The following is a 27,500-nucleotide window of genomic DNA, read 5'->3' as shown; positions in this document are numbered from 1 at the left end:
GATGAACATTTAACATCAACTTTGAAAAGAAACAACAAATTCTGTTTGCCTCATTTTAGATTTCCATCCATAGCAGACATGAATGCCTTGTTTCCTGTTTAATAACATTAAAAAAACAACAACAACAAACTATCTTTGCTTGATTTAAGATTTCCATTCATACCAGACAGTAATGTTCACTATTTGACATAAACTTTAAAGAACAACAACCAAGTCTGTTTGCCTCACTCAGGATTTCCATTGATAGCCGACATTAACGCTGTGTTTCCTATTTTACATGTTTTTTTTGGGGGGGTTTAAAGCTAACAAAAACCTGTTTGTCTCATTCAAGATTTCCATTCAAACCAGACATTAATACCATGTTTCCTAACTGACATGAACTTTTAAAAAACAACGAACTCACTTTGCCTCATTCAGGATTTCCATTCACACCAGACATTAATGCCATTCACACCAGACATTAACACTTTGTGTCCTAACATCTACTTAAAAAAAAACCCCAACAAACTCTCTGCCTCATTCAGGATTTCCATTCACACCAGACATTAATGCCATTCACACCAGACATTAACACCTTGTTTCCTAACATCTACTTTAAAAAAAACCCAACAAACTCTCTGCCTCATTCAGGATTTCCATTCACACCAGATACTAACACCTTGTTTCCTATCATCAACTTTGTAAAGAACGTTAAACTCTCTGCCTCATTCAGGATTTCCATTCACACCAGACATTAATGCCTTGTTTCCTATCATCAACTTTGTAAAGAACGTTAAACTCTCTGCCTCATTCAGGATTTCCATTCACACCAGACATTAATGCTTTGCTTCCTAACATCAACTTTTTGAAAAACAACAACATATCTGTCCCCATCACACCATACATTAACTCCTTGTTTCCTAACATCAACTTAAAAAAACCCAAAAAAACCTCTGCCTCATTTAGGATTTCGATTCACACCAGACATTAACGCCTTGTTTCCTTCCCATTCCCCCCACCCTCTCCCCCACACGCCAAACAGGTGTTGCCCAGATCCGGCAGGAGGATTCCGGAAGGGCCAGCTTCGGAAGCAGCGGGGCCATCACCAAGCATGTCACCGCCCAGCGCGTCTTCGAAGGTCACGGTCACAGTCTGCGTGACCCTGCCGCTGAGGACAAGATGCCGCAGGATGTGCCGCTGACGGAGAGCATCCAAGGCGCCGCTCGCCGCCTGCAGAACTTCTGCGACCCTGAGCACAACAACCAGCTGTCCATCCGTGAGGAGCCGGAGAAGATGGACATGGAGAGCAAGGCTGGCGTCCAGGCGGAGGCCCAGGAAGATGGATCTGTGCTGGTGGTAGGTCCTTGCTGACTGTCGGCACGTGATGATGATGAATTTTCATGTTCGTTTTGTTCATCGAGTTTTCAGTTTCAAGGGGGGGCATTTGAAGGTTTGAAGGTCCTTGTTGATCGCTTGCAATTCATTTCATGTTTGTTTTGTCGTTGAGTGAAACGCTGTGAAAAGGTCGTCATTGACTACTCACAATTAATTTTATGTTCATTTTGTCATCGAGTTTTCAGTTAAAAGGGGGGAGTTTTAAGGTCCTTGTTGACCTCTCACAGTTAATTTCACGTTTGTTTTGTCATTCAGTTTTCAGTTTCAAGGGGGCTTCAAAACATGTGGGCTGATCCATGTACGCTACACGACATTTGTTGGGTTTTTTTAAATAGATAAAAAAAGAACAGCTGCCTGAGCTGTGCACAGACCTAGCATGCTGCTCAGGCCTTGAGAGCTTTTGTATGCTGCATGACGGGTGCAATAGCTGAGTGGTTAAAGCGTTGGACTGTCAATCTGAGGGTCCCGGGTTCGAATCACGGTGATGGTGCCTGGTGGGTAAAGGGCGGAGATTTTTCTGATCTTCCAGGTCAACATATGTGCAGACCTGCTAGTGCCTGAACCCCCTTCGTGTGTATATGCAAGCAGAAGATCAAATATGCATGTTAAAGATCCTGTAATCCATGTCAGCGTTCGGTGGGTTATGGAAACAAGACCATACCCAGCATGCACACCCCCGAAAACGGAGTATGGCTGCCTACATGGCGGGGTAAAAACGGTCATACACGTAAAAGCCCACTCTTGTGCATACAAGTGAACGTGGGAGTTGCAGCCCACGAACAAAGAAGAAGAAGAAGAAGTATGCTGCATGAAAAAAAAGATTTATGTGAGTGAAATAAGTAGGAAAGAAAATATGAAAAGAGAGAGCAGCAGGACACTGTTGGAGGAAAAATTGGTATGTACTGGTGCAGAACTCTTTTGTTTTGTAAATGATTTTGTTTTTTCACTTTCATTTATTTTTTACCCCTTGAGTGCCATGCATTTGTGACATTTGTGCCTGGTGACGTCATTGATGACATCATCAAAAGAAGGGAAAAGCTCTATTTATAGAGTTGTGTATCTCCAGACCATTTTCTCAGCTTTTGGCTGATTGTTGTGGATATTGATTTATGGCTTGAACCACCACTTTCTTCTCTATTTTCACTACAGTGAAGTCTGTAAAAAAAAAATTTCTTCTTCCTCTACATTCATAGCCCACAACTTCCACATTCAGTCACTTGTACGAGTGTGATTTCATGTGTGTGACCTTACCCTGCCATGTAGGCAGCCACGCCCCGTTTCAAGGTTGTCTGGGAAACTTAATCAGTATTTTCTCAGAGTAACCTTACATGAACAAATGATAGAAAATCAGTATCTGTCAGCGTTCCTAATGCAGTAACAAACAAGAGCCGCAGAAAAAAACCCACTTATTCCTCACCTTGCTCAGGAGGTTAAAAGATAGTTGCTTTCTCTTCGATGTGTGGGTCTCTCTTGACTCAGTACCCACACAGTAAGGGGAGTTGTCTTTGTGAAGGACGGGCGCAATAGCCGAGTGGTTAAAGCGTTGGACTGTCAGTCTGAGGGTCCCGGGTTCGAATCACGGTGACGGCGCCTGGTGGGTAAAGGGTGGAGATTTTTACGATCTCCCAGGTCAACATATGTGCAGACCTGTTAGTGCTTGAACCCCCTTCGTGTGCATATGCAAGCAGAAGATCAAATACGCTCGTTAAAGATCCTGTAATCCATGTCGGCGTTCGGTGGGTTATGGAAACAAGAACATACCCAGCATGCACACCCCTGAAAACGGAGTATGGCTGCCTACATGGTGGGGTAAAAACGGTCATACACGTAAAAGCCCACTCGTGTGCATACGAGTGAACGCAGAAGAAGAAGAAGTCTCTGTGAAGACTATGAGTCTCCTTCAACCTGTGATGGGGCAAGAATGAAGCTGACTGGTGGTGCTGTGTGAAACAGGCCTTTTTCCACACACAGAAAATGCCAAGACACATCAGGTGTGGTGCTTCACAAGAGCAAAAGAGTTTTGTGTTCTTTGTCCATCAGTCTTGCTTGGTTGATATCGCCAATGTTTTGGACAAAACCAAAATTATGCAAAAAAGAAGGGGGGTGGGGTGGAGGTTGCTATAGGTGTATAGGTGTTGATGTGATCGTGTGACTCACATTTTTTTTCTTTTATTTCTTTATTTTGTGGTGCCCCATCTTCTGCACTGTTTCAGTGGCATCACTTCCACATACACAGCGACACTCCAGACAGCCCACAGAGAACTGTCAGTGTTATATCTGTGTCTTACATAATGTAAGAAAATCTGGACAGAGGGTACATACAGTGCCTAGGGTTTTTCGAAGTGATCTGTTATCTATTTTTCAATGGTTTATCAACCACCAGTTGGCAGGTGGTTTGGACGCATGCACATTCTTTCATTCATTCCGACATATACATCTAACAAAATCAGCGGACTTAATCTCATCCCGTTTAGTTCTGTGTTCGGTCTTGGACTTGGTGCTGGTCGCCTGCCACAAATTCCTGCTTCCAGTCGATTGTCTCGGACAGCGTGTTTAGTCTGGGCATTTCCATAACCGCTTTCTCTTGTGAATAACGGACACAATTTGATGGGTGCAGTAGCCGTGAGGTTAAAGTGTTAGACTTTCAATCTGAGGGTCCAGGGTTTGAATACCAGTAATGGCACCTGGTGGGTAAAGGGTGGAGATTCTTCCGATCTCCCAGATCAACATATGCAGACCTGCTAGTGCCTGAACCCCCTTCATGTGTATACACATGCTGAAGATTAAATACGCACCTTAAAGATCCTGTAATCCTTGTCATCGTTCGGTGGGTTATGGAAACAAGAACATACCCAGCATGTACACCCCTGAAAACAAGAGTGTGGCTGCCTACATGGCAAGGTAAATGAACAAAATGGTCATACACGTGAAATGTTACGTCTGGATGAGTATATGCATGCATAACTGAAACCTGATTGAATGACACCGGAAAACTTCTTCTTCTGCGTTCACTCGTATGCACACGAGTGGGCTTTTACGTGTATGACTGTTTTTACCCCGCCATGTAGGCAGCCATACTCCGTTTTCAGGGGTGTGCATGCTGGGTATGTTCTTGTTTCCATAACCCACCGAACGCTGACATGGATTACAGGATCTTTAACGTGCGTATTTGATCTTCTGCTTGCATATACACACGAAGGAGGTTCAGGCACTAGCAGGTCTGCACATATGTTGACCTGGGAGATCGTAAAAATCTCCACCCTTTACCCACCAGGCGCCGTCACCGTGATTCGAACCCGGGACCCTCAGATTGACAGTCCAATGCTTTAACCACTCGGCTATTGCGCCCGTCGACACCGGAAAACGAATGATGGGTGCCCAGTGGCAGCTGTCAGTTGGCTGTACCCAGGTAGGCAGCCTGTTGTGCAAAATGACTATGTTTGTAAAAGCGCTTTGAGCTTGGTCTCTGACAGGCATGTAAGTATCCATGTAACACCCAGGTCTTCAGGGGTGTGTGCCGTTTCAGAGCCCCCAGCCCAAGTACACGCGCATTGGCCCCGGCTACAGTGTGCTGGAGCCCCCTCCACCCCCTGTGGAGACCAGCGACGCTGTCAAGCAGCTGTTCCGCAGCGTGCAGGACGCAATGGAAACCATGAGCCAGGGGGAGGAGGATGACGCCGAGGAAGGGGAGGGTGATGGTGATGGTGATGAGGCCATCACCACTACCATCACCACCACCACCACTGCCACCACCGCCTCCGCTACCACCACCACTACCATCACCGCCACCACCACTACCACTACCACCACCACCTCCGCCACCACCTCAACAGTGAAGGGTGCGTCCACTACTGAGGACATGGCTGATGGCGTTGCTGCTGAGGACAGTGTGAGTGGGGGTGAGGGGGGGGGGTGTGGTTGGTGAGAGGGAGGGGGTTTGTTGTGTATGTGTGTTGTGTTGTGTGTGTGTGTTTGTGTGTGTGTGAATGTGTGTTTGTGTGTTGTGAGTGTTTGTATGTGTGTGTGTCTGTGCGTGTTGTGAGTGTTTGTATGTGTGTGTGTGTGTGTGTTGTGTTTGTGTAGTTTGTGAAATAAAAATGCTGTACATTGACAGATTTCAGTAGAAGAAATGTACTCTTGATAGTGACACAAATACACAGGCATGCATTCAAGGCCTGACAGGCATGTCAGGATACACAGCTGTCAGGCCTCTGCCTAGCGCATGCTGTGTGGTGTACATTGATTTGTCCAACTGCAGTGATGTCTTCTGGATTAATGAAACTGTGCCTTCATGCCTGCACATGTGTCTGTGTTTGTGTTTGGGTGTGTTAGCATGCATGTAGAGGTGTGGAGAGAGAGAGAGAGTGTGTGTGTGTGTGTGTCTGTGTGTGTGTCTGCATGACTCTGCATATGTGTGAGTGTTTAAGGAGGAAATGGGATGAACTATAAAAAAAAAACACGCAAAAAAAAAAAGCATGAAGTTTGTGGTTGGATGATCATTCAGCTCAGGTTTATTGCTATAATGTTTAGCTGAGAGAAAGTATCAAGTCAAGTTTGCAAAAAAAGGATTACGATTCAGTTATGATTTATGAAAAAATGAATGAAAACTGAATAGTACGTGTTCAGTTTATTACTGCTTCCAGGATGCGCTGAGTCAAGACGAAGCGATGGACGACGCAATGGAGACGACTTAGCGACTGCCTTTCCATCACGGATGAGGAGAAAAGGAGAAATTACTGTGATCTGAGTAACGGACTAATGGTAGTGGCCATCCACAAGAAGCAGATGAAGTGTGGGGGTGGGTGGGGGGTGGGGTCAGCTGTCGCTGCTTTGTTTTTGTTAAAAACCTTTCCTGATACATGACTTACGTTGGCGCTTGATGAACCAGATTTCTAGTTCTATTGTATGTATGGAGAGGATGTTTGGTACTTGCTCTGATTCATGTGTTCAGTTTCTGTGGCACGTGTGAAGAGGACTTTTTGCTTATGCTGTATTTATGAATTTGACATTCGTTTTCTTTCGGTATGTGTGGAGAAGAGATTTACCGCATGCTGTATTTATGAATTGGACGTACAGTTTCTGTTGTGTGTGAGAACTGGAGATTTGTCTTGTGCTGTATTTATGAACCAGGTTTCTTTCTTATCATGAACTGTAAAAAGACAATTTTGCAACTTGATCAAGCTTCAGTCAGAGATGGTAAATATGCAACGTGTGTGTGTGTGAAATCGTCCTGTGCTTTGTGAGTGGTCATTGCAGCAGAGATGTTTTCTGGTTCAGGGTACCGTGGTTGTTTGCGCTTTGATTTGCTCACGTCTACACTTCCCAAACTGTGCGGGAGGCACCAATGAAATTAAGAAAGTTTGAACAGTCGTTTCTGAAGCAATGCCAGTGAAGTCTGACAGATTGCCTGAATGGACCTGTGTGTGTGTGTGTGTGTGTGTGTGTGTGTGTGTGTTCATGTTACTGCGTTTTTCATTGGAAGTGTTACTCTTTTTGGATTTGAAAATGCTTTCTATTGAAGATACTATGTATATTGACTTCCTTTTTTTTTCTTTTTGTAAAGTTGACCAGCATAAATTTAACACAGAAAATTTCTGAAATTGTTCTGGAGAACAGAGAGTTTTCTGTGGAGGATTTCATTCCAGTGGTGATGACGTGGGTACACACTGAGGACAGAAAGTGAGTCTGGATGTGGGTGCCTGAATCCAGGGAATGACATTTCGCCTTTTTTTTTTTTTCCATATACAATCAGTTGGTGTGTTTGTTGTTTTTTTTGAAGGGCATAATGACATTCATAAACCAGTGTGTGCTGTAGTAGGAAGGAAAGAAATCTGTTTAACCCTTTGACTGCCGAACCCTCGTGAACTAAGATCAGTGTCGCTTGAGTTTGAACTGCGCTTAGTAATTTTTGTGTATTTTTCAAAGGACATTGCTGAACAAAAGTGATGCAGTCCCAAGAAGAAGTAAGTCCGAAATGAAAATGGTGACTGACGTCCTAACCTGTAAGCTTGAGTGGTCTCTCCACTGCACTGAACAGCGCATTTGTCAGCAGCAGTATAGGGGTTAAAGTTCTGTCTCTGTCTCGCACACACACACAGGCTGGTGATTGTAGACAGCATGCTGTGATGTAAGGCCTTTTTGTATAAACTTCCTTGCAGTGTTTTGAAAAATACTGATTGTCAGACGTGTCAACTGCAGTTTGTGTGCTGCTCGATTTGAAAAAAAAAAAAAAAGAAAAGAAAAAAGCAGCATCCATGGGAGAAGAGTTTGGTCTGTACTGTGTTCAGGGAGCATGAGTTGAGTGTGTGCGTGCAGACATGCTGTTAAGTTTTCTGTTTGAATAAAGTGATTTACTAATACCGCTGTGTGTGGTTTGGAATGGGAAAGTCGGATGGAATCATAAAATGTAAATATTTTCAGAAATTGGTGTCAGCTTTCAGTTTGACTCTGCGTGTAATATGGTAAGATAGAATTGGGAGGAGACGTTAACTTTCGTTCTTTTCACCCTGTCAGCACTGTCGGAATTTCAGCCTGTGAAACCTCCTCTGCTTCCCCGTGGCGATGCCAGGGGTCTTTCTGAATAAATAGCATCACCACCTTCTGGAAATTCTGCGCTGGAAATTTCCTCTGTTCTATTGCTCTCTGTTTTTCTGCTTTTTTTTCTTCCTTCACTGTTGTCTCCCTTTTTTTTCTTCCTTCACTGTTGTCTCCCTTTTTTTCTGCCTTCACTGTTGTCTCCCTTTTTTTTCTTCCTTCACTGTTGTCTCCCTTTTTTTTCTGCCTTCACTGTTGTCTCCCTTTTTTTTCTTCCTTCACTGTTGTCTCCCTTTTTTTTCTGCCTTCCCAGTCCATTTCCCCTGTCTTTTTTCAAGCAAGCCTTCTCTTTTTTTGCAGTCTGTGATGTACTATCTGTGTTGTTTTGCTTGGCGACCAGGTAGTGAATTGTGAACACTGGGGTGGGCACTAGTTGTCCATTCTGCAGTGTTATTTGCTCATATTGGCCTTTTTATGTGTTTTTTGTTTGGCTGTGAAGGGGTTTTTTTATTATTTTTTTTTTAATCCTTTTTTATGATTTTTTTTGTAATCTGTGGATAATGAATTAAGCAGAATGGCTGACATTTTTGGCACAGCCTAGTCTTATTTGCCATAAGAAACTGTATGGTGAAGATAATGTCATGAACCGTGTTTTGTGGGTTTGTCCTTTTTTTTTTTTTTTCTTTTCTTTTGTAGATGTTACTGTTTTGTGTTGACGTGGTTGAAAAATTTGTTTGGTTTGGCTGTCCTGACATGGCCCCGCGCAGTTGGCTGGACTGTCCGCAACAAGAAACAAAACCTTCTCTGCCTGGGAGGTTGTATCAGTTTCATTGCCTCACGGACGTGTCACTGCATTGGGACAAATCCATACACGCCACACCACATCGGACTGCAGCATAACCCAACACACTAGTCAGGCCTTGAGTGCAGGAATGTACATAATTGATTATATTTGTGTACCTATCGGAATGGATTTCTTCAACAGAATTTTGCCAGAGGACAACACTTTTGTTGCCATGGGTTCTTTTTCAGTGCACCAAATATGCAATGCACATGAACCATGGGGCTTGTCACCTCATCCTAATGGCTAGACGCTCAGTTTGATTTTCCAGTCAAACTTGGGAGAAAGAACTGAACCCAAAACCGTCACATACACTGTACTTGCAGATAAGCGTCTTAACCTTTGTGCCACCTTTTTTTCCAGAGGTTGGGAGGTTGTAGCTCATTGGCAGCATTTTATTGGTCTTTTTTAGATGATACTGATACTACCTGCTTTCAGAACTGGAAGGTTGCATTGATCACTGACATATTGTGTCATCTCTAGAGGGTTTTTTTTAATTTTTTTTTTTTATAAGTGTTTTGAAATATTATTCACTAACTGCAGAGCTCTACTTTCAGTTTCCTTGCCTGTGTGGAGTAGTATTTGATCCCTGTTGGAATGTGTGGATTACAGTAAACATGTCAGGTTAAACATAATTTTTGGAGGAAAAATTTATTTTCCTTTTCAGGATCAAAATCATCAATAACAGCTCAGCAGAGTTTAACATTTGCTGATTAGTGAAACATTGAAACAGCATTACAGACACAATCCTGGCTTGTTGGGCAGCAATGAAGATCTGCCACTGGTCTGGTTTGGGGCCAGTCTCTGAGTGGTGCCCCAGGTGTGTGTCGGGGTCTTCAGTTCTCCTTGGACTGTTCTGTGCCAGGTGTTCTCTGGCCTTCGTCTGTTGCGTCTTAACTTTAGGCGTCCAGTGAAGGGCTGTCCGGCATGACGTACCCAGTCCATTTCCACCGCCTTCTCTTGGTGACCTTGTTGTTTTTATGAAAGTTGTATTGAAGATAGGGTTCTATTTTGACATGAGTAATCAAATCATTTTGTAAACTATCATGGAATTAGTAGTTCACATGATTGTATTCTGGCATGTTTTTTGTTTAATTTTTTCTTTTTAAAGGAATGTATAGTTCTCAAAGGTGCCTAGTCTGTTCAAGAGGCTTACTTCAAGTTTAAACATGTTTGTGAATGCATCAAACAGATTCACAAATGAATCAAATAGATGTTTCTGGGGACTGATGAAGAAATGTTCAATAAAGATCATAACAAGTTTATCACTTTTCATACACCACAGTTTAAAGTGATCAAATTATAATTAAAAAAAAAAATGCCTACTTAGTTATCTTGTTGATAACATATGTCACAGGTTTTGTTTAACTCATCCTGGATGATGGGCCCTGATCGAGTCCCGACTGTTTACAACTGTTTCAGACGAAGGAACCCGATAGGGACTTTGGAAAGTTTTGAAGTTTTGGAATGGCACCTAATTTGCATTATAACGTTATAAGCTAAGAATATCTTAACTGACCTTTCCACTCTCCACTGCGACCAAAAAATGCAGAGTGTGTTGCTGTGGAGCAGGAGAGTTATATTCTAGGTGACTGGTGAACAGTGCATGTCAGCAACAGTGTCTGACCCAGTTACTTTTTAGTCACAAGGCAGACAATAGAATAAAGGAACAGGCTTTCTTATGGCTATATAGTGTTCTGAATTCAATCTGTTTCAAACTCTTGTCTGTTTTCCTGGATTTGTGTACAAGTCATCAGTATGTGCAAATTTTGAACAAAAAATACAGATAATTTCATGATCTCACTGGATGAAGGGAGGAAGTTTCATATTTTGACCTCACCTAACTTATGTTACTGATCGGTTTGGAAGTTTTCTGTTCATTTCGCTTGGCAGATGTGGTGTAGTGTATATGGATTTGTCCACAGTGACGCCTCCTTGAGCTACTGATACTGATACTGTTCATAAATTCAAACATTTTTTTGGGCGATTTATTTTTCACCCATATGAATGGGTCGTCTGTGGGAAAAGTCATGGGAGCTATCTTCATGGCCTTTCATGTCGGTGGGTTATATGTGTTCTGATTACCACGAGTGCAATGGTTGTGGTGCGACTGTGTGCTTGTAATATTGCCGGCTATGTTTTCAAACATGTCTTCAGGTATGCATCACTTTGCATTATTTGCTTCTGCTGATAGTTTTGTGGTGAATGGGTCTTGGAAATAATGTGAGTGACATGATATTCTAATGGAGAGGTGACACACCCTCCTGCAGTATTAACCTGATGAAATTGGATGACCCTTTGCATAATGTGTGATTAACTGAACTAACATACAAGGGTTAAGCTACCCATTTCATGAAATGTGTACATGTTTTGTGCCCTGATAATGTTTGTCATGTGATTTGAATGAGTGGATGAATTATTCAGGTTGAAGAATGAAATGTGTGTACTTTTGAATTGAGTGCCGCTGTCCTCAGTGAACCATTTGTGTACTTGACAATGGAAATGATTGGTAACAATACCTGGACAGCGAGGATTGACATTTTGTTGGTTTTTTTTTTGTAATACACACACGCTTGGAAATCATTGACACTATTCTTTATTCCGTGCTGTTTTCTGTGGTAATGCTTTTCTCCATTTCTTTAAGCTGACAACACGGAGATAGACAACATAGACTGGTGTATTTTCAGCCTGAACATGCAGTTTTTCATGATTTTATTGTTTATTCATACATGTTCTAGGGGTTTTTTTGTGTGTTTTTTTTTTCAATGTAACCTTTGTTAATTTAAACATCAAACTGAGAATAACATTGTTAATGGAGCAAGGCTGACACCAGTGAAGAGAAAACGAGCTGTAGGTACACTGATTGTCACAATTTATCAGTTTAGAAGCTTTGGCTTGAGAGGTTGTTTCTGTTTGTTTGTTGTTGGGTTTTTTTTTTCTTCTTCTTTTTTGGATCACCAAGCTCAAGCAGTCATTCTACTTCCAGTGTCCACAATGCAGGCTGCCACCCTCCCCAGTCCTGGGTTGAGTTAAGCGATCCTCGCAGTGCAAAGTTTGCTTAGTGTGTCTCTAGGCCTGACCATCATGTGGGGTTATGCTTAGGTCAGGCACCTGACCTAAGAAAGCATCCGGATCTTTTTTTATTGTCTTAATTAAGCAGATGTTGTGTAGCATATATGGACCAGTCCACGTGCTTTGATACCTCCTTGGAACGGTGAATGCTTAATGTCACAAATTTTCCTAAGCCTACGCTAACATTTTTAATCCTGAGCAAAATTAGTGTGGCTGAGATTGCTCAGTCCTGGTCCCCCATGATGCTGTAAGAGCTCAAGTTTCTAGCAGTGTCAGACATCTTGGCTAGAATCTGGTCTGGACTTCAGCATGGTAACATGTTGGACATCTCTCTGAGGTCTGGTTCACCGCTATTGGTCTCATTGCACAGGAACGTTTGCTGAACTGTCTGATGCCAGACGTTGTGTGTGGGGGTTGTGACAGGATGGTAGGGGTCGGGGTGGGGTGAGGATTGGAGCTGCCGTTTCTTTTTCTGCTGTACTTTGATGATGACTGTCTGATGCCAAACTGTGTGTATATGGGTTGCTAACAGGGTTTGGGATCAACCATTCCTTTCTCTGCTGTGTTATGAGGATAGTTGTTGCTTTGTCACGGGACACGAGGCTGTGTCTGATCTGCTTGTGCTCAATCCTTGTTCACTTCATCAGTTGAGATCTCATGTTTTGTGTCCTGCTCAAAGCCAAAAATTTCTGACAGCTTCTGAGAAAAATGAGTATATTTGATTTTAGAAGCGTTCTTAATAATGGTCAGAGATCATCTAGTCAAGTTTGAAACTGTTCATAATTTTTGTGCATACTGTACAAATTAAGAGCTGAATTTCAAAACTTGTTTCAAAGAAATAATTGTTGGGAGCCAAGGGGAACTGACTTTCACAATAGGTTGTTGACAGAAAATTCTTCCTCTACGATCATGGCCTGTAACTCCCACATTCACTGGTTTGTTTATGTAGGCTTTTATGTGTACAACCAATCTTCCTCACCAGGTAGGCATCCATACCAGTTTCAGAGGTGCGCATACTGGACATGTTCTTGTTTCCATAACTGAAAACCGACATGGGTTGCGGAGTCTTAAACAAGCTTATTTCATCTTCTGCATGCATCTACACGCATGAAGAAATGACACCTTGACATTGACCATTCTTCAAGGTCATAGACTAAAACGATTTGTAGTTCATTGTAATCTTTTGCTTGGATGGACCTCATCAACACATATGCAATACTAGAAATTTGCTCAGAAACTGGAAGGTTTCTGTGTTAAATAACAGCTTTGCCGACAGGCAATTGATTCTCCCTACAGTCTGGTAAGTTTACCCATTTCAAACCCTCTCCAGAGATTAAACACACATAATTAGCAACAAGCCTTTTCGGTCTGATCTCTGCCCATGAGCACAAGTATGTTCTGTATATAGTTCTGGTTTATTAACAAGAATGACCATGATCTCTCTCTTGTGCCATGAACACCTTTGTCCAACCCACATTGAAAATCCTGTGCATTGTTTTGGTTTATGTTTCTTGTCAACATTCATCTTTGTAAAAGACCTTGCATTGAAAATTGTGTACATAACATTGATTTATAATGTTTATTTTCAACATTTATAATGTTTATTTTCAACAAAACATTCATACAACCTCCCCACCTCACTCTTTTATTCATTTTCTTGGTTTTCCTCTGCCTGTCATTCCGTTCATGCGGCTGTTTCTGAACTGTTTTGCGTCTCGCACCCCTTGCCCTGTGGAAACAAAACCTTACTTTTTCAATAGACGTTATATTAGTCCAAAGTGTGCAGCCTTCTTGTGCTTGCAGACATTGTTTTTCACAGAGGAGTGTAAATAAATATACGCTGATGCAGCGAGATACGAACAAGGCTTTCCCCCCTCGTTTACAGTTGTCAGTTTGAGTGCAGTGATATATGAATTTTTTTCTCCTCACTTTTTCAGCTGGCAGTTTGTTTCGAGTGCAGAAAGACGTGAATGTTTTTTTTCTTTCATTTAATTTATACAACTGTTTGAGTGCAGCAAGATATGAAGTTTTTTTTCTTTCATTTTAATTTATACACTTATTAGTCTGCCAGCCAGATATGAACTGGGTTTTTTTTATGTTTTTTTTATAGAGCCACTAGTTTTAAAGCACTCTCTCATGTCTTCCTCAACACAGACACACACACGTGTTTAAAAACCGTAAATTTATTGGAAATGTAGCAAAACTATACAAATTCAAAAGACTGTCTAGTGATGGTGCAGCAGATCTTCACAGAGAGTACTGAAGGGGTTGACACCAACAACATGACAAATGATCAACAAAACAACAACAACGATGACAAAACAAGACAAGGAGAGGGCCGAATGGTGGTGTTCTGTGACAGATCAACTGGCTACAACCTACGAACTAGCACAGATGTGTGAAAGAACCAATGAAGAGCAGATGGCATTTTAACAGTACCAGAGAAGCAGAACTCTTGAAGTGTTACACTGACAAAGATACATGTTAAAAAAAAACAACCACCGAAAAACAAGACCTGAGAAAAAAATACCTTTCCATATGTTATTACTGCATGCAATAATCTGAGTGCCAATATCAACACAAATCTGAAACTTGTCCTGACAAGACCTCAAACAAAAAAAAAACAAACAAAAAAAAAAGTTTCACTTTCTTTTCACACAAAATGAACATTCAGTCCACTACACCAGGAACACATACACACATGCTGCTCTGTACAGGCTGTTTCAACACCATCTACGAATGCACCATAGCAGAAAACCAGTTCGCATGTTCCCGACTGGCAACAAGGCAAATTTGTTCCAAAACTCGTGACACTGCAGGCAACAAAAATCTGAATCTCATGGAGTACACTCCGAACAAAAAACAAACACAAAATAAACAAGCAGCACACAAATAGAAGGGGGGCACTTTCAGCATTAATCTCCTCTTCACATAAAAGAATTTGTGAACACAATGCCAACTTACTTGGAGTCAAGCCATGAAAAAACAGAACCATGCCGTCACACTACACCATTCTAACAAGACTGGTGCAGCTGCAGATTTGACTGCCTAAATAGTAAAAATGGTCATTCATGTAAGAACCCGCTCATGTATATGAGTGAATATGGGAGCTGCAGCCCACGAACAAAAAAAAAAAAAGGATGCTGCAGACTGATTTTGGCACTGGATGTGTAAGAGACCCTAGACTGACACTGACCACAGAAACAACTGGTGTTAGGAAAAACAGCAACAAATGTGTGGTATTCTTGTTTCTTTCACTGATCCATCACCACTGGCTTTCACTGTCCCTGGTGATGGAAAGACAGTTCCTTAAATTTCTGAAACAATGACTCAGTCTTGGACTCTCAGAATCAATACAGAAATTCAGACACTTCAGTTTTCTTCACAGGAGAGAAAATCTGCTTTACATAACTCTCAACACCTACTGATGCACACTCTGGCACTCTCAAGTTTTCTTCACAACGCCGGCACTACTTTCCAGCCTATGTGCAGCACTGACAGACAAACACAGAAATCACTACTGACACTTCAGTTTTCAATTACAACACATGAATGAAATACAAATCAGCACCTCAAATTCAAAGCACAGTATGCAGTATGTTCAATAAAGCAAGTCAAAAAACAGGTCATGCTGTTGAATGATGCCTATGTCAGCTTTTCCTGACTGGAAAAGTGCCTACCACCTTATGTGTGTGTTCAAATGATCACAACTATCAACTAAAATGAAAAACGGAAGAGAACTTAAAACATGCCATTTGATGTGAATCTCTCTTATGGAAATAACAGTCCAAAATATTTCAATGGACTGTTTTCCTGTAATATCACCATATGAAAATATCTTCTTTTTTTTTAAACCAAGCTGTTAACTATACTATTGTACAAATATCATCATCTAAACACATATGTATGACTTTGCAATAAGGGAACACAAAATAAAGAGATCGGTGGAATCTCTTTCAAGCAACTGAAAATAAAAATGCAGTAAACTGAAGTAGATCGTGCACAATAATTTATATTTTGATGATATACATAACTGTCATAAAATTCTTCCACATCACATGACTCTAGCCTTCCCTGTACATCATACTGTTGACCAGTAAGTTTTACACACATCCACACAGAAAAATACACATGCTCTATTTTCATAATGTTACCAGGGAAGTGCATAAACATTTCACTAATTTTTCATTTAGCGATTTTCCAGCAGTCATCTTTGATTCAGGGACTCACATTCGGGTTGTGAGAAAGTTGAAACACCTCTTCACAGATGACTACAAACAAACTTATTTTGATGATTTCGCAATGACACAAGTTTCTTGTACCTCAGGAGCTGCTCCTTTGTACCGGTTCCAGGCTAAAATTTGATGACACGACCCCAACGTTTTTGCATCCGTTTTTCTCCAACGTTTTTCATGTGCATATTTTGACGTTAACGGCGAGTGCCACACCAGCAGTCGTCTGCTCAGGGCCAGACACGTTTTGATTTACCCTGTCACTGTAGGCCTGTTTGAGCTGGAATGCTCAACAAGGGGGTTTAATCCTATCGTCTGGGCATAAAATCACCCAATGTTTTAAGGCCAAATTTCATCATATCCAAGAAATGTTCCGTAATCAAAACGAGATCATCAAATGGAACAAAATCAAGACAGGAATGTCAGACCCCTGCCGGAGTCTGCACTAGTGGGTCACGGTTAAGTATGTGTAATTAAATCAAGGATATTTACCTAATCAATTTGGATTTTTCTTTCTTTTCTCATCAATCCGCTGAGCCTTCATACTGTCAACAACAAGGAACTTCGAGCGTTTCCGGCCACTGATTGCATGCGGCATGTCACTTCTCACTCGGATATTTTGGCAGAAAATGCAGTGAAGTAAAGAGGCTGAAAAATTAGTTTGCTTGAATTTGCTTCTGACTCACCTCAGTTGATTGCAGAATGTTCCTTGGATGATATTTTGATAAAATTTCGGGTAAAAGACACTCAGTGATTCTATGCCCAAACAACAGGATTTAACCAACAAGGGAAGGGTGTTACCTTTACTCTGCCCAATGAAAAAGGTACTGCACTACCTTCTCTGCAAGGACTTGCAACATATCATGGCTTATTGCAAAGTTCATACCTCCTCCTCTAACTTCTGATGACACAGACACCATCACTACCGGGTTTGATTATCAACAAAGCATATCCAAGTACAGATTTCAGTACACACAGCAGATCAAAACAACAATTTTAAGTAGATCATCACTTGACTTTGATGACAGATTAGTTGGATTGACAGCGATAGGAGGAGACCAAAATAAATGTTCAATGATTGAAATTGAAGAAAACAACAACCCCCCCCACCCACCCCCAAAAAAAAACACAACAACACACACACAGGCTAAAAGCAATGCCACGTTGTTCTGTTCTGGAAAGTATTCCGCGACTGACGACAGACTGGGGAGGATTTCCAAAGACGGCATGTTTTCTTGCCCCTTTTGCACACATTCACACACACGCACACACACACACACACCTACATGTATCTACACATGCATGACAAGCTCCTGACACATCCACAAGAATGTTTCTGAAACGGGCTGGCAAAATGTCGGCAATGATGTATCACTGACTTGTAGTGGTATTGTATGTAATACATGCACACAGCACTCCACTGTGTGCTTCCTTCTGTCGTCTTTGGTCTCTTGCAATGACTTGTTGAGTATCTGGGTGAAAGCAGTTAACTCAGCATGAAGGACGGACAGGGGAGAGGGGAAGGAGGGTGTGGGGGAGGGGGGCCTAGAACTCGTCGTGCCGTGTTAGCGCCTCCCCGAAGTCGGTGGCCTGGCTGCCCACAAAGAGGTCGTACTTCTCCAGGATCTCCTCATGACTCAGCTTCCCATCCTGCAATACACACACACACACACATATCCAGTATAACTAGAATTGAGCAATCAACAACCATCTACCTGAAGATCTAGTCATCAGCCCCATCCACATGTAATATGCAGCTTCTTTTCAAATGTGTGTGTGTGTGTGTGTGTGTGTGTGTGTGTGTATGTGTGTGTGTGTGCGCACGTGCATGCATGCATGTGTGTATGTGTGTGTGTGTGTGTGTTAACATGCACAAGTTTTTATATTGATATGCTTTTGTATGTATCCTAATTTCTAGTGTATCTGTGTTTGAGTATGATTTTCGATTTATGTTTGTACCTTGTTATGTACTATCCCCCCCCCCAATATTCCATGTGACCCCAGTACACTTGGTAATAAAGACATTCTATTCTACTCTATTCACACACACACACACATGTGCAAACACAAACCCACACACATATACTCGCACTCATGTATACACAAAATACAAACACATTCAGGGGTGAGGGGTGATCTGTCATCAAAAGTAAAGAATGAACACAAACACATGCACACACTTGAATACACAAATCCACTATCACATGTACACACACACACACACACACACACACACACACACACACAAATCTGTTCTCTGGCAGATGTCTCCGTGCTGAAAGGCACTGTTGCTAACTTTGTACTTTAACCATCCTTCAAACAATGCCACCCATCCCATGGGAAGCCACCAGACACCAGGTTTATCTATAAAATTTAAAAAAACACAGCTTTTTAATGCACATAACTCCCATACAACGCTGTCGGCAATCCCTGTGTACAAAAGCTGATCACTCATGTATCACTTAACTGCATTAAAAAAAAAAAATCAATCACTGCATGAAACATTTCATTGTGAAAAACAAATGAAATCAACCTGGGCTGTTCTCGGAACAGTGAAACAAAGCTGAACAGAGAAATCAACTGCACTCTCTTTACAAGCGTTGACTTGTCAGAGTCAGTGAGCAAAGAATGGGACATGAATCTACAGCACACCCCCCTTCACCAAATCCTCCTTCCTACCCCTCACCCCATGCACTGACAATGAAAGCTTTAACCAAAAACTTCACAACTCAAAAGCATAATTCCGATCTATGTGAAATGGCAATATTTGATGAATACTGTGACAAGGAACTTTACAACCAAAAACATAAATCCTGTCTATGCAAAATGAAAACTGTAACGACAAATTTTACGATGACTCAAAGCATAAATCCTATCTATGTAGAGAGGCAACATTTGATGAAAACTGTAACGACCGTCTGTACAACTCAAAGGAGAAACCTTATCTATGCAAACAGCAATATCAATCATGACTTAACTGCAAACAGGACTTAACATTATAATGAAACGAACAGCCACAAATTCCAACCCTGAAGTGTGTACTTGTGACAGCTTGTGCACTATCCTCTCCATTCCACGGTCAATAAATCCAAGACCCTACACTGCAAACTACCCCTTTTTGCCCCTTCACTGGCACCTTTAATCCCCTGACTGCTGCTGACAAGTATACACATCACTGAACCCCCGAAAATGGAGAATGGCTGCCAAAAGGACAGGTAAAAATGGTCATCCATGTAAAAGCCCACTCGTAAATATGAGTGAACATAGGATTTGCAGCCCATGAAGAAGAAGAAACTGAAGGGCTGTCACCTCACTGAGATAAAGACAGAGCTTACAGGTCAGGAAGAGCTTACAGGTCAGGACGTCAGTCACCACCCTTTATTTGGACTTCCTCTTGAGATAATCTTTTGTACATTCCTACTCTCTCAGCCATGAGGATTTAAAGACAGTTGGCATTGAAATGGTTCCCAAAGGCCAACTAGCCCCCAAGGAAGAGCCAGTATATAATTTTGCCTCCTAGTTGAGAGTCATAGTCCTTCACAAAAGACTAAGCTGTAAATGACTTCCCCTTGAAGTGGAGAACCACTGATCATTCAGTTCTCACTTTGCACCCTTGGTAAGTACACAAACAGGAGTGACTGTACTTCAAACTCATGATGCACTGTTTCATTTTACCAAGGTTCACCTTCATGGGATTAAAGACACAGTCAGCTGATATCATCACAACTCTCCTTACCCAGCCAAGCCAGACCATCCATCAAGCACTTGAGCACAGTAAGCCCAGTTCTTTGGATCTAGCACAAGCCCTTGGTACTGAAGACACCACTTCAAGGCCTTAAAAAAACCCAAAAATCATCTACCCTACTAGATGTCTGCAGAATCTGTTGTCACTTTTCGCAGCAGCACCCCAGTCTGTGGCACAAGCCCAGTCTAAGGCTCTCAGAAAATGTTATCAAAGTATCAAGTAATGCCCTATCTCTACAAGAACCCTGCCCTGACAACAAGCCAACATCTGCACATTGTCTTGTTAACCTCTCCATAGCGACTGCTTTCTAACTATCAATAAGCAAGAGACCTCCACAGGTCTTGTATTCTTGTGAACATGAGTAGGAAATGCATTCTGTGATACACTTGTTTAGCCTCCCCTTATACAGCAGCTGCAATGAATGATGAGCACAACAAACATGACAATGAGAGCTACACTGCTGATAACCTGGAACTGAAGACAATGGATGAGTGTGAACGATGGTGACTAGCAAAACCTGACCAATGTCCATTCATACTAGTAGCATTTGATTTATATTCTCCTCCTTTGAAGCAAATGTGATTTTAGTCTTTTTTCCCCTTGTTTTTTTAGGTCTTGTCACTGCTTGCTTCTTTAAATTCTTTTTACAACCTGTCATTTTGTTTTTTTAATTTCTTTTTTTGATAGGGTATTTGTATTTTCTGGCCCTTGGATATACAGTTAAAGTGCATACCTCCACCCTCAACCTCTGCTCCAATTAACACCAAAGTAGTTAATCATCCATTTCAAAATAAGCACCACCATGCACCTTTCTTCAGTTCAGTCCCACACCACTTCCTGGTCCCCTTCAATCCATTCCCTCACCATAGAAAAGTGAACAAAAAGGAAGCGGTCTGCACCGGTGGGTCATGGAATAGTGTGTAAGATTAAACCACTTGTTTCTTTTCTTATCTCTCACCGCATCATCTCAGCCACAAGAAAATGTCAAATTCACGTTCATTTTTGGAGGGGGGTAAAAAAAAAAAAAACCCAAAAGATTTTCTCTCTCACCACAACAACCTCAACCACAAGAAAATGTCAAATCCATGTTCATTTTGGGGGGCATGGGTTAAAAAAAGATTCATGCTCTGGTGACAAGCAGGTAAGCAGAAGCAACTTGACATGCTGAGACAAAAAAAAAAAGACAAAAAAAAAGACCATATGTCTCTTCTTTAATCTTTTTCTTCTTGTTGTTAAAGCCCACATTTCCCTGAACAAAGGAGGAGAGTACAAACCTTATCCCCATCGCCTTCATAAATGAGATGTTTGGACTCTGCCCTGGCATGATCGAAATTGTCTGGGAGAATCCAGCGCTTGACCTCTGCACTGTCCAACTTCCCATCCTTGTTCTGATCCCTGTAAGTGTGAAACTGCTTGCGCTCGCTTTTCACCCAATCTGGCTCCTCATCCGCATTCTCCCTGTTGGGCCACATGTCGGCTGCACGACAAGGGAAGAAAAAAGAAAAAAAGAAAAAAAAAAAGTTTTTAAATGAATAAAATCTCAATTTTCTTGTCTCAACAAAAAAAAAAGAGTTAAACACTTACAGCCAAGCATCACAAAAAAAAAGCACCTCATGGTTTTTGGTTCAGATTTTTTACTCACCACCCAACCCCCCATCTCTTTCTGACCCCCATCCTTCTTCCTATGTTACATCTTTCGCTTAACACACATTTTCTATATCTTTTTTTTATTTTTTTATTTTTTTAAAGAATAACAATTTCTTCCAACAAATACAGCACACTTTGCAATGTGCTGTAAATGTATTTCTGATTAAAAAAACAAAACAAAAAAACAATATTCTACATATGATAATCAAATGATTTTTCACAAACACACAAATAAAACTGAGGCGCTTTCATGCTGTGACACTTGATGTAAATGTTTAAGATCACCTTTTCTGCATCACAAACCTTGTCCCCATCAGAGTCGGCAATAAGATGCTTGGCCTCTGCTGAGCTGTGGTCGTAGTCTTCGGGAATGATCCAGTCTCGGACCTCACTGGTGTCCAGTTTGCCATCGCTGTTCTTGTCCCGGAACTGGTGAAACTGGTCCCTCTCACTCGTCACCCAATCAGGCTCACCATGCTCATCTTTCTCATCATCGTCATCGTCTTCATCATCGTCATCATCATCATCATCGCCCCATATGTCAGCTGCAGGAATACCATTCGTGTCATGCCTGGGGTTTTCAGTATTCTATCACATTCACCCTGTAACTTGTTGGAATGAAAAAATGTTCTAACTTTTTTTTCCTCTCTCTTCTGTAGATCCATTCTCTCAATTAATCTTTTCAAGGTATGCTTTTTGAGTGAAAGGTTCTCAGCTCTCAAATCTTCACACAGATTCCCTGAACAGATTATGTCAGAAAGAAAAGTTGTCTTTTTTCTTTCTTTTTTTTTTTTTTTGCACAGCTAAACTGCAGCAATATATGTTAAAATTTCTTTGTGATAACACAATGGATCGCAAACATGTTAGTAGCAACACCCGTCTTTCATGATAATTCACAACGTTAATACTTGTGCAGTAACAAAATTTGATCATCAAACTGAGCCTGATTTTCAATCTCTTGTGCACTGACCAAGTTCAAAGGGTATACCATTTTCCCCCTCGCAACAACAGCCTGCACTCAACACATGTTTACATGCCAAGAAAAAAACAACACAGGAACTTACCAATATATTCTTCCAAATCAATCATCCCATCTTTGTCTTTGTCAATGTCTTCGATCGTTTCCTGCAGATGTAAGCAAGAAATTAGGTTGTTTCTTGCAAATGTGAGCAAGAAATTAGAATTACACAATAACTATGAAGAAATATACTTTTGAAGCAATGTCTCGTTAAAATTTGTCATGTTTACTTCCTTAAAAGGACGAACCTGCATGTTTTCATGGATGATATATATATATATAGGAACAAGTGTAACTGTAAAACGCTAAAGCAAAATCATTTTATTAGGCGCTATACAAATAAACTTTTTTCATTTTCATAAATACAGTGATGAACTGAAACTAAAATTACATATAATTTTGTCTCTCTTTTTTTCCTACCTGTCAACCAAGTCCTATGTTTGCGTTCTTTACTTCATCTTTGACTTCACATCTTTCTTATAACTTCTAACAATGTGAAGAAAAAAAGGAATCCTATTCAAGTACAATGTCCAGTTCATGCAGAATGAAGTACATGTTACTACAATACTGCACTTATCACCATTACAGTACAATTAGAAATTACAAAAAAAGCCAGGCAAAACCTTCGGGAATTACAATCGAAACATGATGAATCCAACACAGGACTATTGAAAATAGTGCTTAAAGCTGGGCATCACCTAACAGCAGGTCAAGTTTTGAAAGACTGTGACCTTGAACCACAACTTTCAGCAGGGTTCGTGTTCTGGCCGCTGCCACTCACTAAACCGAGTCTCACAAATACTGGAAGCAACACCTGTCTCTGTTGTGTACTCTTTTTCTCCATCAAGCTGTTGTGTCCTTGACTTTTGACCCAAAACTCTGCCTGCACAAGATCAGTTGCTGAATCATATGTACATAACTCTTGAGGTAAATAGTAAACATTTTCTTCACATACAGTGCTCCCTTCAAGAAAAGTGAGCACTCTACCGTTACACCTCTCCTCAGAGATCACACCTTTGCACTGAAGCATTTCAATGACACTCCTCACTCATCACCACGAACGTACTAAAACAATCCAATGACATACCTCGCTCACCTTGACAACAACCTTTGCAGTGAAGCATTCCAAAGACACTCCTAGCTCACCATGACAACAACCTTTTTGCACTGAAGCATTCTAAGGACACCCCTAGCTCACCGTGACAATGACTTTTGCACTGAAGCATTCCAATGACACTCCTTTTATCACCATGACAACAACCTTTGCACTAAAGCATTCCAAGGACACCAGGACAACGCTCACCATGACAACGATGTCGCGCATGTGCTCAGCGTCCTCAGGGTGGAGGAAGTCCATGAACTCTTCCTTGGACAGCCGGCCGTCCCTATTCTTGTCTGCCTTGTCCCAGCGCCTGCGGTCGCGGTTGATCATATCAGCGTACGCCTCTGTGCGGGAGCCCTTCACGTTGGGGTCTGATAAAAAAAGAAAAAAGAAAAAAAAGAGGCAAGGCCTTCATGACTCACTTGTGACACGCTCTGTATACAGTACAGGTATCATGAGAAGAGAAAAAAATGAGACTGAAAAAAAAATCATTAAAATGGGTCCCGTATTAAATATTCATAAGCTTGGAAAAAACACAAAAAAACTGGTTCACTAACATGATCGAACCACAGATGTTCTGTTCAGAAACAAGTTGTCTAATCCCTAACGCTACGCCGCGTCTGATGTCACTTGGCCATCCCACCCCCCCATCTCTGTGACAGTCACCCTCTCACTAGGAATGCTGAACAAACAACGTTTGAGAACATGCAAGGCAGCTGCATTCACGTCTGAACTTAAGAGATACATGCGAAAGAGAAAAAGAGAGAGACAGAGAATGTGTGTGAGACAGAAAGAGAGGGAGAAAAAGAGACAGATAGAATGCTCAAGTCTGAACAAAGCATGTGACGGACAAACATTGAAAATTCAAAACTGAACAAAAGATCAGACATACATATAATGCACAATGCTCAAGTTGAAAAACCAAAACCAAAACAAAACAAAAAAAGACAATGAGAGAAAAATGAAAAGTAAGAGAAATAATGTCCAAAATCATCTGGCAAAGACTAATCCCCGAAGACTCAGGAAGACGACTTCTCCCTCTGTTAGAATCAGAGTGGTGGTTGTGATACTGATCCATGCAACAAACACCCTTCCAAGCCCGATTAAAAAAAAAGACATAGTTAAACTAAACAATGTAAAATGAATTAAGTAACAACAACAAAACATGGAGGTCAAGAGGGGACAATGTACTTCTCACTTACACAAACACACACACACACACAGAGCAACAGCAACTAAGATAACCTGTTCACAACTAAATCGTGGAAAAAACAAACAAACACGCCAAATCTAAATTAACAAACATAAAATATGTTCTGAGATAAAACAAAGAAACTTTAATAAAACTACCAGCACAAACGCATGCCCAACAGCCACACACCCTCCCAGAAAAACCACAACCGAACTATCATTGTTTCCATCTGTAACTGATTCTTCCTATACTATTCACTTTTCAAATTTTATAATTTTTTTTAAGGACATAAAGAGGAATGAAAGGAACAAAACACCGCCCTATTCAATGTCTGACATTAAAAAAAGTATAGACAGATGCACATTTTTTCTTTTTCTAAAATCTTCCTTATAAAATGTGTATGCACATATGTTTTTTCTATGTATGGTACACAAATAATAATAAATAATAATAATAATAATAATGGTATTTATATAGCGCTGGATCTTGTGCAGAGACAAATCAAAGCGCTTTCGCACCAGTCATTCACACGCATGCATAACTCAAATACTGTAGAAACTAAAGACAAGGAAGGGCAGGCAAGGGAGGCTATTTTGGGAAGAGGTGGGTTTTAAGGCCAGACTTGAAAGAGCTGAGTGTGGAGACTTGACGAAGCGAAAAAGGAAGTTCATTCCAATCGCAAGGTCCAGAAACAGAGAAAGAACGGCAGCCAACAGTCGAGTGTTTGAATCTGGGTATACGTAAACAGAGTGGATCCGAGGCCTATCGTAGTAACAAATAATTAGATGTGAACACTAGAGTCCATATGTACTACCTATGCAATGACTTGTTATACTTCAATATGTTTTCTCACATAGTTGGACCAACCTGCATGTTTTGATGTATAATTTTACTGGAATTATCGCATTGGTATTGTAAAGCGCTCAGAGCGAAATCATGTTATTAGGAGCTGCACAAATAATCTCATTATTATATCTGGCACTTGTGGCTCACCATCATCATATCCAAAGGTCCTCTTCTGGTAGGACGGCCAGCTGAGTGTGTTGTCTTCATCAGGGTGGTGGTCCTTCCACATGCGGTCTGTGTCATTGATGATGTAACGTTTCTGCACATACTGGATCCACTCCTGCAGCTCGTCCTCCGTCACATAGCCGTCATTGTTTTTGTCAATCTTTCTGATGATGATGCTGGACACACACACATACACACACAATTCTGAATTGAGAAGAATTATGAAAATGGCTGCCAGAAAAGAGCACACTGCACATGTACTTTATAAATGTTTGAGACCAATGTAAACAGAAGGGAGGTAACATAATCTATGGGAGGTTACAGCTTCTTTTGAATACATTGGTAGACCAGTTGTTTGCAGAAGACAGGAACCCTGTCAGAGTCTGAATCAGTGGGTCAAGCTTCCGCATGTGTAATTAAAAATACTGTCACTTAAAAAAAAAGGTTTAAAAATTCAAATTTGCAATAATGCTGGACACACACACACACACATAAACACACACACACACACAATGATGCAATGAAGTTTTACTTAATAAACTAAAAATGTCTGACTCACATTTCTCAATTTAAAATAAAAACACATATCTCAAATACAACAACAGAAAACTATTACTCAAAATAATTGACATCACATTCCACATAAGAAATAAATAGATCAGATTCTCATTACTTAAGAAAAACAATGCACACATCATTCCCGTTTTCTATTGTAAAACTGAACATACAAAAACAAAAATGCAGTGAAGAAAAGACAGAAGATACATTTTCTTTCTTTTTCACATCCATTCCAGTCATTCTTTCGTGTAGTTTTTTCTCCTTTAAACCTGGGATTTTTTCACACACCAGAAATATTTGTCAACACTATGCATATAACTGTTCTTCTTTCTTTTCCCCTTTAGTACTTACGCCAGCCGTTCCTTGCTTTCCTCTGGGCTCAGCTGATCAAATGTTTTTTTGTCTTCGTGGCCAAGAAAAGCATCATGATCGTAGTCAGCATTATGTTCTCCATTTTCCTCGTGGTCTATGTCACTCAAAGACTGGAGACAAAATATCAATTTTCAAATTACAAAAAATAGATATTTTCATACTATCTGATGTATATCCCTTTTACCTCTTAGCTGTTACCATCAACCATGCACACATATAAGTAGACACACACATGCATTCATAAAAATTTTTTAAAAATTATACACATATATTCCAGAATGTGACCAGATAATTTTTACATCTTAATGCCAGCCTTAAGTCTGAAAGGGGAACATTAAAACTGTTGGTTTTTTTGGGGGGTTTTTCTCCAAAATTCAAAGAAAAATTGTTCAATCAGGTACTCTTACTGCTGGCATACCAATTTCTCAGACAGGACTAGGATATTCTGTAACTTCATGAAAAAAGGGGGCAGGTTCCTGAGAGGATGGTAGCCACAAAAGCATTGTCCTGGGGTCAACTGATGGTTCATAATAATAAATTAAATTAGAAAACATGCCCATTTTCTAGTGTTTACAGAGGTAAGATAAACATGTAGTTCTTTTCTTGTAAAATTCAAATTGAAATTTTAATATGGTGAGAAAAAAAAATCAAGATAAATTTTTTTTTAAAAGCCCCCCAACACTTAAAATCACTTCAAATTAACACTACTGAAATTCTTTTTGTACTATGTAACTGACACTATTCAAAGAGCTGTGGTTCAGGATGAAAACTGTGAATTGCTGCAAATGAAATCAAAACATAC

At 40.8% G+C, this 27,500-nt stretch overlaps 2 protein-coding genes across 4 annotated transcripts in view; one reads left to right on the top strand and one right to left on the bottom strand.

Moving 5' to 3' along the window:
- Positions 1 to 9,239, top strand: part of LOC143300943 (deubiquitinating protein VCPIP1-like) — a 46,822-nt gene extending 37,583 nt beyond the window's left edge. Inside the window, exons 18-20 of one of the 2 annotated variants that reach the window (XM_076614892.1) lie at positions 1,022 to 1,335; positions 4,901 to 5,263; positions 6,018 to 9,239. In XM_076614892.1, the coding sequence (XP_076471007.1) occupies positions 1,022 to 1,335; positions 4,901 to 5,263; positions 6,018 to 6,068 (728 nt within the window). In that variant the 3' untranslated portion in view covers positions 6,069 to 9,239. Of the gene's footprint in view, positions 1 to 1,021; positions 1,336 to 4,882; positions 5,264 to 6,017 lie in introns of both variants that reach the window. The other variant, XM_076614891.1, reaches the window with a different exon arrangement.
- Positions 9,240 to 13,988: 4,749 nt separating this feature from the next.
- Positions 13,989 to 27,500, bottom strand: part of LOC143301630 (calumenin-like) — a 15,295-nt gene continuing 1,783 nt past the window's right edge. Inside the window, exons 3-8 of one of the 2 annotated variants that reach the window (XM_076616051.1) lie at positions 26,678 to 26,808; positions 25,751 to 25,944; positions 23,767 to 23,936; positions 22,510 to 22,570; positions 21,749 to 21,990; positions 13,989 to 17,703 (exon numbers count right to left, since the gene is read on the bottom strand). In XM_076616051.1, the coding sequence (XP_076472166.1) occupies positions 17,599 to 17,703; positions 21,749 to 21,990; positions 22,510 to 22,570; positions 23,767 to 23,936; positions 25,751 to 25,944; positions 26,678 to 26,808 (903 nt within the window). In that variant the 3' untranslated portion in view covers positions 13,989 to 17,598. Of the gene's footprint in view, positions 17,704 to 21,072; positions 21,276 to 21,748; positions 21,991 to 22,509; positions 22,571 to 23,766; positions 23,937 to 25,750; positions 25,945 to 26,677; positions 26,809 to 27,500 lie in introns of both variants that reach the window. The other variant, XM_076616052.1, reaches the window with a different exon arrangement.

Source organism: Babylonia areolata, chromosome 27, assembly GCF_041734735.1.
Source record: "Babylonia areolata isolate BAREFJ2019XMU chromosome 27, ASM4173473v1, whole genome shotgun sequence".
NCBI classification, from domain to species: domain Eukaryota; kingdom Metazoa; phylum Mollusca; class Gastropoda; order Neogastropoda; family Buccinidae; genus Babylonia; species Babylonia areolata.
The sequence above is the reverse complement of the archived record's forward strand: the minus strand, read 5'-3'. Positions and strand labels throughout refer to the sequence as shown.